Source organism: Onthophagus taurus, chromosome 3 (genome assembly GCF_036711975.1).
Source record: "Onthophagus taurus isolate NC chromosome 3, IU_Otau_3.0, whole genome shotgun sequence".
NCBI classification, from domain to species: domain Eukaryota; kingdom Metazoa; phylum Arthropoda; class Insecta; order Coleoptera; family Scarabaeidae; genus Onthophagus; species Onthophagus taurus.
The window spans coordinates 20,226,627-20,243,317 of NC_091968.1; the positions used below are offsets into that span (position 1 = coordinate 20,226,627).

At 29.7% G+C, this 16,691-nt stretch overlaps 1 protein-coding gene across 3 annotated transcripts in view; it reads right to left on the reverse strand.

Moving 5' to 3' along the window:
• Positions 1–16,691, reverse strand: part of LOC111416560 (muscarinic Acetylcholine Receptor, A-type) — a 115,533-nt gene that overhangs the window by 41,041 nt on the left and 57,801 nt on the right. For all 3 annotated transcript variants that reach the window (XM_023048619.2, XM_023048617.2, XM_023048616.2), the window contains one exon: positions 14,005–14,149. In XM_023048619.2, coding sequence (XP_022904387.2) covers positions 14,005–14,149 — 145 coding nt within the window. The remainder of the gene's footprint in view (positions 1–14,004; positions 14,150–16,691) is intronic.

Genomic DNA, 16,691 nt, shown 5'->3' on the forward strand with positions numbered 1-16,691 from the left:
TGTTTTAAACATTTTTTGATAAAAACAATAATTATTGAGATAATTAATTTTGATAGCATACTATTCAGAGGGAAATTAAAATTTCAAGTTAGCAAAAAATTTTATTAACAAACACTGTTCCTGAAGTGATTCTAAATAAATGTTGTTAACAACATTTTTTGATTAAATCAACAATAAGGATATAACCTCAAAAACATTAATTTTTGTAGCATACTGTTCAGTGGGAAATTAAAATTTCAAGTAGAAAAAAAATGTGTTAACAAAAATTGTTCCTGAAACAATTCTAAACAAATTTTGTCAACAAAATTTTTTGATTTAATCAATAATTAAGGAGATAACCTCAAAATATAAATTTTTCCATTTTTATACATAATTACATTTAGACGCTTAATTAATAGAGATGTAAAATTTTGTTATTAAGATAAGTGATTCAAAATCGAAATTGAAACAAATTTTATTTAAAACATTTTTTGATAAAAACAATAATTATTGAGATAATTAATTTTGATAGCATACTATTCAGAGGGAAATTAAAATTTCAAGTTAGCAAAAAATTTTATTAACAAACACTATTCCTGAAGTAATTCTAAATAAATTTTGTTAACAACATTTTTTGATTAAATCAACAATAAGGATATAACCTCAAAAATATTAATTTTTGTAGCATACTGTTCAGTGGGAAATTAAAATTACAAGTTGGAAAAAAATTGTGTTAACAAAAATTGTTCCTGAAACAACTCTAAACAAATTTTGTCAACAATTTTTTTTGATTTAATCAATAATTAAGGAGATGGCCTCAAAATAATAATTTTTCCGTTTTTATACATAATTATACTTAGATGCTTAATTAATAGAGATGTAAAAGTTTTTTATTAACATAATTGATTCAAAATCGAAATTGAAACAAATTTTATTTAAAACATTTTTTGATAAAAACAATAATTATTGAGATAATTTTGATAGCATACTATTCAGAGGGAAATTAAAATTTTAAGTTAGCAAAAAATTTTATTAACAAACACTGTTCCTGAAGTGATTCTAAATAAATGTTGTTAACAACATTTTTTGATTAAATCTACAATAAGGATATAGCCTCAAAAATATTAATTTTTGTAGCATACTGTTCAGTGGGAAATTAAAATTTCAAGTAGAAAAAAATTGTGTTAACAAAAATTGTTCCTGAAACAATTCTAAACAAATTTTGTCAACAATTTTTTTTGATTTAATCAATAATTAAGGAGATAACCTCAAAATATAAATTTTTCCATTTTTATACATAATTACATTTAGACGCTTAATTAATAGAGATGTAAAATTTTGTTATTAAGATAATTGATTCAAAATCGAAATTGAAACAAATTTTGTTTTAAACATTTTTTGATAAAAACAATAATTATTGAGATAATTAATTTTGATAGCATACTATTCAGAGGGAAATTAAAATTTCAAGTTAGCAAAAAATTTTATTAACAAACACTGTTCCTGAAGTGATTCTAAACAAATTTTGTTAACAACATTTTTTGATTAAATCAACAATAAGGATATAACCTCAAAAATATTAATTTTTGTAGCATACTGTTCAGTGGGAAATTAAAATTACAAGTTAGAAAAAAATTATGTTAACAAAAATTGTTACTGAAACAATTCTAAACAAATTTTGTCAACAATTTTTTTTGATTTAATCAATAATTAACGAGATAGCCTCAAAATAATAATTTTTCCGTTTTTATACATAATTATACTTAGATGCTTAATTAATAGAGATGTAAAAATTTTTTATTAACATAATTGATTCAAAATCGAAATTGAAACAAATTTTATTTAAAACATTTTTTGATAAAAACAATAATTATTGAGATAATTAATTTTGATAGCATAATATTCAGAGGGAAATTAAAATTTCAAGTTAGCAAAAAATTGTATTAACAAACACTATTCCTGAAGTAATTCTAAACAAATATTGTTAATAAAAGTTTTTGATTTGATCAATAATTAAGAATATAAACTCAAAAAAAATTTTATTTGTACATTTTTATATATTTTTTATTGAGAAAATCGTTCTACAATTTAATTTAGAACAACTTTTGTATGAAATTTTCTGCTGAGAACGAGTGGAGGGGGGAAATCGTATCGTTTTGTTACAAAACTTCCGTGCCCTAGTTATTACACTATATAGGTTTCAGTTCTCACACTCAACCGTTAATATCGAGCTACTTGAATTATAGGTGTCAGATTGTCAAATTGAACAATGTATTGTCCACACCAAAACAACTTCAAGCCGGAGTTCCACAAGGTTCAATACTGGGGCCTCTTTTATATTGTATATATACCTGTGATTTTCTTAGAACATTATCAAACTCCGAGGTGCACTTTTACGCAGATGACTCGCAAATTTATTTATCGTTTCCTCCTGAAAATATAATCTCGGCTAGGTAACGCTTGAGACAAGTCTGTGGTGATGCTCTTTGGGAGACAAAAAACATGTATGAAGTAGCTCTTTCTTCGTAAATATTAACAAGAAACCAATAAAGGTCAGTGATGTCTCGCAACTTGGGTTTAATGCTTGATAACGATTTAAGATTCCGTGAACATATTACTAGTAAAGTTGGGAAATCGTTTGCTGCTCTGAAAATGATATATGCTAGTAGATATTTGTTGACGACATCAAGTAAGATAAGATTATGCGACAGTTTAATACTTAGTAATTTTGATTATGGTAGTACTGTATATGGTCCTTATCTTGATACTAATACGGCATGTCGAATACAACGTGTACAAAATTCCTGTTTACGAATGATTTATAAACTTAGACGACGAGAACATGTTTCTCATATGTTACAGGTTGTTGGCTGGTTAAACATGGCTAATAGAAGAAAGTTTAGATTGCATACTTTTTATCATAAACTTTTAATGTTGCGAGAACCACGTTATTTAAGTGATAAGATAAGGTTCAGAACGGATATCCACAATCTAAATGTTAGAAATAAGAGTCTAATTTCTCCTCCGCAGCAAGCAACAGCACTATTTCAAAGATCATTTACTTTCATCCTCCCGAAGCTTTACCGGGAACTTTGAAATCGGCACCACCAGCGGTATTTGCACGCAACTTGAGATCTCTTTTATTCAGTGAACAGACTTTGTTATGATGAGTGAGCACTATAATTAAAATTTTAACGTAAGATGTAGCCAAGATATAGAAAAGGGAATATTTTTGTTTTGTTTTTCCGTATTATAGATTAGTTTTCTTTAGTTATTTTGGTTTTATTTTTAAGAATATTTGTTTTTTTTTTCATTTGTTTATTAATTTTGTTTTTTTTTTGGTTGTTTTTGAGGTGTTTTGCTTTTACCAGTTGTCACTGTTCTTATAAGTTTATGCTTCTTTATGCATGATAATCTTTCTGGAGGATCTGATCTTGGTGCTCTTCTCCCTGATTCTGATTTGTTAGTTGAATCTGCTGTATCGTCACTTTCAGAATCTGTTGATGATAAATCGGATATCCACGCAATTGCCGCCTTGTGTAAGAATTGCTTATATGTGAATGTTGTGTACGTTTTAAATGCATTAAAAAGCGCACAATTGATTAAAAACATTATCACTCGTTTGGTCCACTTCTTCGTTTTTCTAAAAATAGAGTAGTAAGACAAATATTGATCTGCGCAATCTACCCCCTTCATATACTTGTTGTAATCAATTATTGACGCAGGCTTTTGAATTGATATATGTGATCTATTTACACTTCCGAATTCCATTATTCGCGCCGAATGTATCGTCGATATCATGTTTACATTTCGTTTACCGTTATTCCATATTTGTAACAGAATATAGTGTTTTCTACGAAATGTAGTTTGACCTTGAGGAGACATTGAGGAATACCTCTATTTTTCCGAATAGTTCCACATACCCGTACTTTATTTTGCAAAAGAAGTTCAGCCATATGGACACTGTTGTAATAATTGTCCTGATAAAGGTGATGCCAAATATTTTTATAAGGATCAATAACTTGTAGAATAGTGTTTTCCAATTTCATTCCTTGGCAAGCATAATTGTTGACAAGGTTTATATACATCAATAAATATATTCTTTAAATAATTTATAACTGGCTGAACTTTTACAAGTCTGTTTGAATTTGTGGGCATATCTTCATTGTTACAAAAGTGCCAGCTCTGCAGTATCTGCATAAATCTGTCAGTTGACCAGTAATCGTGCAGTCAGTCTTTTTTTACTTGTCCCATTAGAACAATTAGACCTAAAAATTTTTTCATTTCTGGCAACGTAATATCCATCCATTTCTTCGTTCTTGAGATGTTTTTATATTTATTGATTATTTGATAGTGATATCTATTCGATTCTTTAACCAAATATTCCAAAAAGTCATCTCCAATAAATAACTTTACAATGTCCATTACACTTTCTTCGTGTTTTGGTAGAATTTTTATACCTGGGCTACCTTCGAAAGGTTCCAAAAATTTGTCATTTGTTGACCACGTTTACTTCAGCAATGTCATCATTATCGCATTCTGAATCACTAGATTGCAGTGGCAATAATTTGCACGGCTTCCGATTGTTTATAGAAGAATCACTGCTATCACCATCACTATCACTTTCTGAATAACAACTATAGTCTGACAAAATATCTAAGCAAAACTCTTCATCTGGACGATCTTTATTCATTGTAAACGGTAAAAAGTAAAAATATTATAATTCGTAAGGATATGGACAAGACAGCTAACAGCTAACTACTACCAGAACAGTAAATCCCACTGGATGATTGCTAGAGTGCCCCCATTATTAATTTTTTTTTTGTTATTCTAGATTGTTCTAGAGTTGTTCTACATTGTTCCAAAGCGGCAAGTCGAAAAAATATAAACTCCGCGAGAAAACCGAATAAAACAGGATTTTTAACTACCCCCCCATTTTTGGAAAAATCAAATTTTCTATGTTGTTCTGGATTGTTCTAGTTATTGTTCTAGAAAATCAAAATTATGGGATACAGCATTACGAAGTCATAACTAAAAATAGGTTTGGCCGCCGAAATGTCTAGTTGATTGTTGTGACCATAGTTTTTCTATTATCAATTCCATATTACAAATATACAGGATGTCTCCGAAATGCGTGTACAACGGAAGACCACAGATTCCTTGGCTCAAAATGTTATTGATGCAATTTTAGAAACACAGGAATGATGGAAAAGTCATGTGTTCCCGGATATTACTCCATATTTTTTTTTCTGGCCAGGCGACAATTACATTATTAAAATTTCTGAATAGCCCATTTAGTTCTGAACCGTTTTTGTCTCTTATAAGATTTTGATTACATAAGTGGTTAAGCCAGAAAAAAGGTATTTTTAAATATCTGCAAGTCTTGTTTACGTCATTCCAGTTGCAAAAGTTACCTCACCGTAGTTGGCACTGATTTCAACTAATTGCAATTTATGTTTAACGTGAATACAATATCATCAATTGATCAAAAGCGTGGAAATTCAATGATCCTAAAAGCATACAGTGTGAGGAAAAAACGTAGTCGTATTCAGTTGTTTCAGTACTAGAAAGAAAACCTTTTAATCAATTCTAAGAAACAAAAGGTAACAATATACTCAACAAATACCAACATAACAAGTAGGAAATATTTACAAAAATTGTTCAAAATGACCACCGTTTTTCAAAATACAGGGTGTCCCGTTAAGCGTACGGAGCGGCTGTATCTCAACAACGGTAAGGCCTAGAGGTTTGGGAAAAAATCTTTATAAGCAAAGTGGGCAAGAGAAATAGCTGGAAATTATTTTGAAGTTCGTAATTCGACCGCTAGGGGGCGTAACTGCCATAGAGAAACATAAAATTCCCGCTATCTCAGAAAGTTAGACGATGAGCTATAACTTTGACAACATCATTTAGTAGGTTGGATAATACCGCATCGCTTTTGTTTTGCAATATTTTTCATATCTGTCATAATAAGGGAGGGGGAGGCCAATACGTTTTCAAATGTTTACATTTTAATATCTCCTGGACCATTCAACCGATTTGAATATTTTTGGTCTTGTTTGAAAGAGCATTTCATGCTCTTTTAAAAGATATTTTCAGTAAGACCGCTTGGTTTAAAACAAATAAGCTAGAGGGCGTTATCTGCAGCGGTTACATATTTTTGTGATTTTTGAAAGAAAGTTAAATGGAACGGTACTATTTACTTCACAGACCGTTAATCACCATAAAATTTGCTAAATATTAGTGAAATCCGCATCTCGATATCTCCATCCATTCTCGAATTATAAAAGAAAATGTTAAAAATTCGTATATCTTAATCGGATCAAGTTACCTTAGGAAACAAATAAGAGATAACAAAAATTTTATTATCTAGAACCTTCCTTCACACTTTATCCAAGCTTAGAACTGCTTCAAAACTACTTTTGAGGCGTGTTGAAAAGCCAACGGATCAATGAAACATCAACAATGATAATAAAACAAAATAAACCAAAACACTTAGAATAACTTAAATTTTTGGCAAAAATAGCTCACTAATGTTCGAAATGTCTTACATAAACCTCGATGCATTTATTTAATCTAGTTTCGACGAAAAAAAAGCGCTGCTAAGGCTCTTCCCTGGACACGTTTTTACTGGTATTTAGTGTTTTGTCATATTTTCCCTGGTTATTGGTTTTTCTTGAAAAGTCAGGTCGTTTAGTCTACCCAATAGATAAAGGGGTGAAAGCAATGTGGGTTTTGCTCGAACCAAGAATGCATATTATGCAAGTTTACATCAGCTTGTGGACAGATGCTTCATGCATCCATAGCATTTGTGATAAAAGGTTTGGATTTGCCCAAATCATATTTAAAAGTTAATGGTAATAGTTCAGTCTGTTATCATAATCGGTATCTGTTAAGGCCTGATGTAAAACAACGTGGTGGAGATATTATTCTCTTGAGAACTCTTGTGGACAATTGTTTTCGGAGTTCCCAGATTATGTGGGATCACATTGCGCACCAATATGATTTACTAATTCATAGAGATGTCTGAATGGGCTACACGTTGCCAGTTTTCCGTAGTCGCTAAGTCAATCTTAAAAACACTTCTAGAGAAAAATGTCTTTCTTTGTAGTAATTGCATTGCACATTTTTGTCATGCAGTTGCATTGTATTCGAAACATTGAAAATAAATCATCATACGCTCTATCATACGCTTCTGCGTTAGTAAATGACATGTTTACAGTTACCATGGTAATGCGATTTGTTTTTCTCGATGAGGTAACTGAATCCGATTGATGGCACTCGAGGTTTTAACATTTTCTTCTATAACTCGAGAACGGGTGGCGATATCGAGATGCGGTTTTCACTAAAATTTTGCAAATTTGAAGGTGAGTAAGGGTCTGTGAAGTAAATAGTATCGTTCCATTTAACTTTTCTTCAAAAATCACAAAAATATGTAATCGCTGCAGATAACGCCCTCTAGCTCATTTGTTTTAAAGCAGACGGTCTTACTGAAAATATCTTTAAAAAGAGCATAAAATGCTCTTTCAAACAACACCGAAAACATTCAAATCGGTTGAATGGTCTAGGAGATATTAAAATGTAAACATATGAAAACGCATTGGCTTCCCCCTCCCTTATTATGACAGATATGAGAAATATCGCAAAACAAAAGCGATGCGGTATTATCCAAGCTATTAAATGATGTTGTCAAAGTTCTAGCTCATCGTCTAAGTTTCTGAGATAGCGGCAACTTTGTATTTCTCAATGGCAGTTACGCCCCCTAGCGGTCGAATTACGAACTTCAAAATAATTTCCAGCTATTTCTCTTGGTCACTTTGCTTATAAGGATTTTTTTCCCAAACCTCTTGGCCTTACCGTTCTAGAGATACAGCCGCTCCGTACGCTTAACGGGACATCCTGTACATAAATTTACTCGTCGTAAAAATTTAAATTGCACTCCGTCCATTGTTTTGCGATTATTTAATGTATTAAATGCTAACCAAATTTTTCTTCGTAATTCCTCTTCACTATCAATTGTAGAGGCATAGACTTTTCACTTCAATGCCCCGCAGAGAAAATAATCACACGGTGAAAGGTCTGGTGATCTTGCTGGCCATTTTATTGGGGCATCAGCTTCCCTTCCAATCTATCGATTTGGTATTATTACCGGTCCAATAATGTTATCGCCAATAATTCCAGCAAAACATTGACTTTGAATTGATGCTGATGATGGACTGCTGTGGTCATATGCGGATTTTCTTTAGCATAAACATAATCGTTACGCATGTTAGTGACACCAGATCTAGTAAACGTTGCCTCATCTGTCAATAAAATCCTTCTACTAAAATGTGGGTCGTGGATTCTTTTTGGATGAGTTGGCAGAAAGTCAAACGCATTTCGTGACCCACAGATAAAAGCTCTTGCACTTTTTGAAGGTGGTATGGGTGTAATAATTGTTTTTTATTACCCTATGGACAACATCTTCAGAGACTTCTAATTGATTTCCTAAGAGCCTCGTACTAATTTTAGGGTCTTCTGCCACTCTTTCAAGAACCCTTTCTTCTAACTCTACAGTTTGCCTTGTACGTTGACATCCACGGTCTATGTATTTCGGTTTGGAGTTTCCTAATCGTCGAGTGTCAACCGACTCGAGACACTTTTCCCGACTCAAGACTTGAACGCTTTTGCGACCATTAAATTGACATTGGCCATAAACTAAAATCATATCTACTTGCTCATCACATGTGTAAGTATCCATTATAAAAATAACGTTAAACCAATTTATTGATGTTAACTGACAGTTAAATGCAAAGCATACTAGAGTTATGTTTTACCATTTATTGAATTAATTAAAGAATTGATTAAAAGTTTCTCTTTGTCGTACTGAATCAACTAAATACGACTACCTTTTTTCCTAACACTGTATGCTTTGAGGATCATTGAATGCCCACGCTTTTGATCAATTAATGATATTGTATTCACGTTAAACATAAATTGCAATTAGTTGAAATCAGTGCCAATTACGATGAGGTAACTTTTGTAACTGCAATGACGTAAACAAGACTTGCAGATGTTTAAAAATACGTTTTTTCTGGCTTAACCACTTATGTAATCAAAATCTTATAAGAGACAAAAACGGTTTAGAACTGAATAGGCTATTCAGAAATTATAATAATGTAATTGTCGCCTGGCCAGAAAAAAAAATGGAGTAATATCTGGTGAACACTTGACTTTTCCATCATTCCTGTGTTTCTAAAATTGTATCAAAAACCATAAAAAGACGTTAATTGAACCTAGGAACTCACTTCTGAATAATGGTTTCAATTGATTTACGCGTTTTCGAGTTATAAAAAATAAAAGAAATTTTTTTGCTAACTTTGAAGTCCTCTAGCGGCAAAACGAAGCAACTTTGGATATAGATAACTTAAATCGACCTATTTTGAGCCTAGGAATCTGTGGTCTTCTGTTGTATACGCATTTCGCAGACACCTGTATACATATTATAGTTAACGCAATCTGGAACAGCTATTATTTTCATTAGAACAACTCTCCAAAGGGCACTTTACTCTTTGAAAATTAAAGTTTTTGCAAGTTTCAGTCAGTAATTCTTGTATCAGCGGTTTTATATTACACAATAAGAATTAAAAAACATAGAATAATCTAAAATAACTCAAACTTTGCCGATTCAAATTGTTCTAGATGTGTTTTACGTTAACACGGACATTAATTTTGTTCTTGTTGTTCTAGGTACTTAAAATGTTTATTTAATCACTGCGGCTTTAGTTCTTTTAAAGTTTCATATTAAAAATTAGGACTTACAGCAATTAAAACAATTCAGAGCAGCTGTTATTTTCACTAGAAAAACCTTAAATTTCAATTGTTGAGATATCGGACAGGTTTTGTTGAATCAGTGAACCAAACCTTTAATATAATAATAGTTTTAAAATATTAAAAAATATGGAAAAAATTTGGTTGATATGATTTTTAAATGAAAATTTGTTCGTTTTGTTAGTTATGAAACATAACAAATCGTATCACAAAAACCAGTCGGATTATCATAACGAGATACAAAGCATCTTAATCCGAAATTAATGTAGTTTTAGTATGCCATAAATAATTTCTTAATATCCAGAAATCCCTTACTTACGATTATTTGAGTTCAACGATACACGCTTGATGAATATCGTTGTTATATTAATGAGAATTAAGATGTCATATCTCAAAAATTAGTTGGGATATCATAATGATATAAGAAGCATTTTAAAGCAAATTTAATCTAGTTTTGGGGTGTAATAAATAATTTATTGTTTCCAATAAATTTGGATGATATGATTTTTAAATCAAAATCTGTTCGTTTTGGTTAGTTATGGAACTTAATAAATCGTATCTCAAAAACCAGTCGGGTTATCTTAACGAGATACAAAGCATCTTAATCCGAAATTCATGGAGTTTTAGTGTGCTATAAATAATTTCTTAATATCCAGAAATCCCTTACTTACGATTATTTGAGTTCAACGATACACGCTTGATGAATATCGTTGTTATATTAATGAGAATTAAGATGTCATATCTCAAAAACTAGTTGGAATATCATAATGATATAAGAAGCATTTTAAAGCAAATTTAATCTAGTTTTAGTGTGCAATAAATAATTAATTGGTTTCTATGGATTTGATTGATATCATTTTTAAATCAAAATCTGTTCATTTGGGTAGTTATGCAACTTAATAAATCGTATCTCGAAAATCAGTCTGGTTATCTTAACGAGATACAAAGCCTCTTAATCCGAAATTAATGTAGTTTTAGTGTGCCATAAATAATTTCTTAATATTCAGAAATCCCGTACTTACGATTATTTGAATTAAACGATACACGCTTGATAAATATCGTTGTTACATTAATGAGAATTAAGCTGTCATATCTCAAAAACTAGTTGTGATATCATAATGATATAAGAAGCATTTTAAAGCAAATTTAATCTAGTTTCAGCGTGCAATAAATAATTTATTGGTTTCAATAAATTTGGTTGATATGATTTTTAAATGAAAATTTGTTCGTTTGGTTAGTTATGAAACATAACAAATCGTATCTCAAGAACCAGTCGGGTTATTTTAACGAGACACAAAGCATCTTAATCCGAAATTAATGTAGTTTTAGTATGCCATAAATAATTTCTTAATATTCAGAAATCCCGTACTTACGATTATTTGAATTAAACGATACACGCTTGATATATATCGTTGTTACATTAATGAGAATTAAGATGTCATATCTCAAAAACTAGTTGTGATATCATAATGATATAAGAAGCATTTTAAAGCAAATTTAATCTAGTTTTAGTGTGCAATAAATAATTAATTGGTTTCAATGAATTTGATTGATATCATTTTTAAATCAAAATCTGTTCATTTGGGTAGTTATGCAACTTAATAAATCGTATCTCAAAAACCAGTCGGGTTATCTTAACGAGATACAAAGCCTCTTAATCCGAAATTAATGTAGTTTTAGTGTGCCATAAATAATTTCTTAATATTCAGAAATCCCGTACTTACAATTATTTGAGTTCAACGATACACGCTTGATGAATATCGTTGTTATATTAATGAGAATTAAGATGTCATATCTCCAAAATTAGTTGGGATATCATAATGATATAAGAAGCATTTTAAAGCAAATTTAATCTAGTTTTGGGGTGTAATAAATAATTTATTGTTTCCAATAAATTTGGATGATATGATTTTTAAATCAAAATCTGTTCGTTTTGGTTAGTTATGAAACTTAATAAATCGTATCTCAAAAACCAGTCGGGTTATCTTAACGAGATACAAAGCATCTTAATCCGAAATTCATGGAGTTTTAGTGTGCTATAAATAATTTCTTAATATCCAGAAATCCCTTACTTACGATTATTTGAGTTCAACGATACACGCTTGATGAATATCGTTGTTATATTAATGAGAATTAAGATGTCATATTTCAAAAACTAGTTGGAATATCATAATGATATAAGAAGCATTTTAAAGCAAATTTAATCTAGTTTTAGTGTGCAATAAATAATTAATTGGTTTCAATGAATTTGATTGATATCATTTTTAAATCAAAATCTGTTCATTTGGGTAGTTATGCAACTTAATAAATCGTATCTCAAAAACCAGTCGGGTTATCTTAACGAGATACAAAGCCTCTTAATCCGAAATTAATGTAGTTTTAGTGTGCCATAAATAATTTCTTAATATTCAGAAATCCCGTACTTACAATTATTTGAGTTCAACGATACACGCTTGATGAATATCGTTGTTATATTAATGAGAATTAAGATGTCATATCTCCAAAATTAGTTGGGATATCATAATGATATAAGAAGCATTTTAAAGCAAATTTAATCTAGTTTTGGGGTGTAATAAATAATTTATTGTTTCCAATAAATTTGGATGATATGATTTTTAAATCAAAATCTGTTCGTTTTGGTTAGTTATGAAACTTAATAAATCGTATCTCAAAAACCAGTCGGGTTATCTTAACGAGATACAAAGCATCTTAATCCGAAATTCATGGAGTTTTAGTGTGCTATAAATAATTTCTTAATATCCAGAAATCCCTTACTTACGATTATTTGAGTTCAACGATACACGCTTGATGAATATCGTTGTTATATTAATGAGAATTAAGATGTCATATTTCAAAAACTAGTTGGAATATCATAATGATATAAGAAGCATTTTAAAGCAAATTTAATCTAGTTTTAGTGTGCAATAAATAATTAATTGGTTTCAATGAATTTGATTGATATCATTTTTAAATCAAAATCTGTTCATTTGGGTAGTTGTGCAACTTAATAAATCGTATCTCAAAAACCAGTCGGGTTATCTTAACGAGATACAAAGCATCTTAATCCGAAATGAATGTAGTTTTAATATGCCATAAATAATTTCTTAATATCCAGAAATCCCTTACTTACAATTATTTGAATTCAACGATACACGCTTGATGAATATCGTTGTTATATTAATGACAATTAAGATGTCATATCTCAAAAATTAGTTGGGATATCATAATGATATAAGAAGCATTTTAAAGCAAATTTAATCTAGTTTTGGGGTGCAATAAATAATTTATTGGTTTCAATAAATTTGGTTGATATGATTTTTAAATGAAAATTTGTTCGTTTGGTTAGTTATGAAACATAACAAATCGTATCTCAAAAACCAGTCGAGTTATCTTAACGAGATACAAAGCATCTTAATCCGAAATTAATGTAGTTTTAGTGCGCCATAAATAATTTCTTAATATCCAGAAATCCTTTACTTACGATTAATTGAAATAAACGATACACGCTTCATAAATATCGTTGTTAAATTAATGAGAATTAAGATGTCATATCTCAAAAACGAATTGGGATATCATAATGACATAAGAAGCATTTTAAAGCAAATTTAATCCAGTTTTAGCGTGCAATAAATAATTTATTGGTTTCAATGAATTTGGTTGATATCATTTTTAACTCAAAATCTGTTCGTTTGGTTAGTTATGAAACTTAAGAAATCGTATCTCAAAAACCAGTCGGGCTATCTCAACGAGATACAAAGCATCTTAATCCGAAATTAATATAGTTTTAGTGTGCCATAAATAATTTCTTAATATCCACAAATCCCTTATTTACGATTATTTGAATTCAACAATACACACTTGATAAATATCGTTGTTACATTAATGAGAATTAAGATGTCATATCTCAAAAACTAGTCGGAGTATCATAATGATATTTGAAGCATTTTAAAGAAAATTTAATCTAGTTTTAGCCTACAAGAAATTATTTATTAATTTCTATAAATTTGGTTGCTTTGATTTTTTGAATCATTCAAACTAATCTTTAAACTTAATTAAGATTTAATTATTAATTAGAATTACAAGGATTATTTCCCATGATAGTTGCGTTGTGTCCATTACATGTTATCTCATCTCACGCCATTCAAGCATTATGGTTAAATTAATAAACTTATCCATAACTTATTCTAGTAGATATTAATTTTAATTCAAGCTTACCGGTCGTCTTCTATGACTATGATGATCCGCACAAACAGCCCCGTGCATATAAACTGAATCCGTATCAGCTCCAGTTGATGATTCGGATCGGGGTCTTCGCCATTCCTCCAAATCCACCGTCGAACAGGCTGTATTAGCCTCGTCACTGCAGATATAAAAGCTGTAGATCGATTAATTTTTCAAAAAAATTAATTTTGTTTCGATTAATAACACAACACCAAACGGATCTATTTCAATTTAGTGCAAAAACCCAAATTAATACAACACAAAAGATTATTAATAACAAATTAATGAAAGAAAAGTATTTAAAACGAAAATTTCAAAAATATTCCTTTTTTATAATAACAATGGAACATATTTTTTTAAGCCTGTTGTTTTCGAGGATGGAATTGGAAAAGTTAGGGAAATTGCAAATTAAATCTCGACCTGTAAAGTTTAATTCGGAATTGGTGGGGCGCTTTTGCTACCCATTTTAAGCTCGCGTCGGAGTCAGGGCCGTAATTAGTGAAAGTTCGACCGTTCCTGGACACGTCGGTCCGTATCTAGATTAAAATCTGGAAGGTTACCGTCCGGATTTTCATGTTAATATTGTTCCCCAACCGTATTATCACCGATGTTATTGCTATATTAAAAGTAGAGTAAGAAAAAATTGAATATTCAACAAGGAAAGATACCAAAACTTTAATAAACCACATAAACTTTATTTATAGGAATTAACAAACGACTTTTATGTTAAATTACAGCTTAAATAATCCTCTTTACAACCATATAAAGGTTTATGAGTTGATTAATAAAATTGTGGAGAAAAACCTTTTTGAATAAAATATATTAAATTTAAAAAAATTGTATCTCCTTTATTTATGGGAATTAACAAATGATTTTTATGTCAGAATAAACCTTAAACAATCTGCTTTAAGCCCATATAATGCTTCATTAGTTGGTCCAAAAAGGCAGTGAGAAAAATTGAATTTTAACTAAACCTAATACAAAGGTATTACAGAAACATTTTTTAAAAACCAAAACTTTAATCGACCACATCTATTTTATTTATAGTAATTAACAAACGACTTTTATGTTAAATTAAAGCTAAAAGTATTCTCTTTAAGATCATATAAAGGTTTATGGGTTGATTAGTAAAGTCGAGGAGAAAGGCTTGTTTTAATAAAACCTTAAAATTGGATGTTATTAATGATATCTCTAAAAATATTAAATTTAAAAAAATTGTATCTCTTTTATTTATCGGAATTAACAAATGATTTTTATGTCTAAGTAAAACTTAAACAATCAGCTTTAAGCCCGTATAATGCTTCATTAGTTGGTCTAAAAAGGTAGTGAGAAAAATTCAATTTTAACTAAACCTAATATGAAGGTATTACAGAAGACATTTTTAAAAAACCAAAACTTTTATCGACCATATCTACCTTATTCATAGGAATTAACAAACAACTTTTATGTTAAATTAAAGCTTAAAGTATTCTCTTTAAGACCATATAAAGGTTTATGAGTTGATTAATAAAATTGTGGAGAAAAAGGTTTTTTTAATAAAACATAAAAATTGTATGTTATTGATGACATTTCTAAAAATATTTAATTTAAAAAAATTGTATCTCCTTTATTTATGGGAATTAACAAATGATTTTTATGTCAAAGTAAAGCTTAAACAATCAGCTTTAAGCCCGTATAATGCTTCATTAGATGGTCTAAAAAGGTAGTGAGAAAAATTCAATTTTAACTAAACCTAATATGAAGGTATTACAGAAGACATTTTTAAAAAACCAAAACTTTAATCGACCATATCTACCTTATTCATAGGAATTAACAAACAACTTTTATGTTAAATTAAAGCTTAAAGTATTCTCTTTAAGACCATATAAAAGTTTATGAGTTGATTAATAAAATTGTGGAGAAAAAGTTTTTTTAATAAAACCTAAAATTTGTGTTATTGTTGAAATTATTTTGTTGAAGATCTTTTATTAACACAGTAAATTTAGTTTTGTACGCATCAATGCTGCTTATCATTTCAAATAATGTTTTGTTTTTCCCTTGTAATTCTAAATTTAAATTACTTCTTAATTTCGATGTAAAATCTGTAAGATATGCCAAATCACTCAGCCAAGTTTCATCTTTTAAATTTACACATTTTCCATGTTCTTCATTGAGAAATGTTGTTATTTCAGGTAATAAATCACGAAATCGTTGCACATCAGTATGTAACAGTAATTCTGGTTGTCCTTCATCAAGATGTAACTGAAAGAGAACTTCTTCGAATGAAATTGACAATTTTAAACGCTATATCAACTACTTTGGTGTTTAATTTTTTGCTGGCTAACACTTGTTGATAAATTATGTAATGGTAACTCAGAAAACTTGGAAATTCGTCATCACTTTTACAAAGGGCTATAAACCCATTTATGCAGCTGCTCCATCTGTTGTTATAGAAACTGATTTAAAAAGTGGTACTTTCAAATCAATGAGAAATTTTTTAAAAGCATTGAATATATCTAAACCTCTAGTTCTCTCTTTTAAAGAAGTCATACCCAACATTTCTTCTTTACAGTAAAGTCTTCAAATACTAATCGAATGAAAACAAGTAGTTGTGCTGTGTCACTTATGTCAGTCGATTCATCGCACTAATGTCGTTATTTAACTGTTCTCTTATATTTACACTCATTTTCTCAATCCGTCTC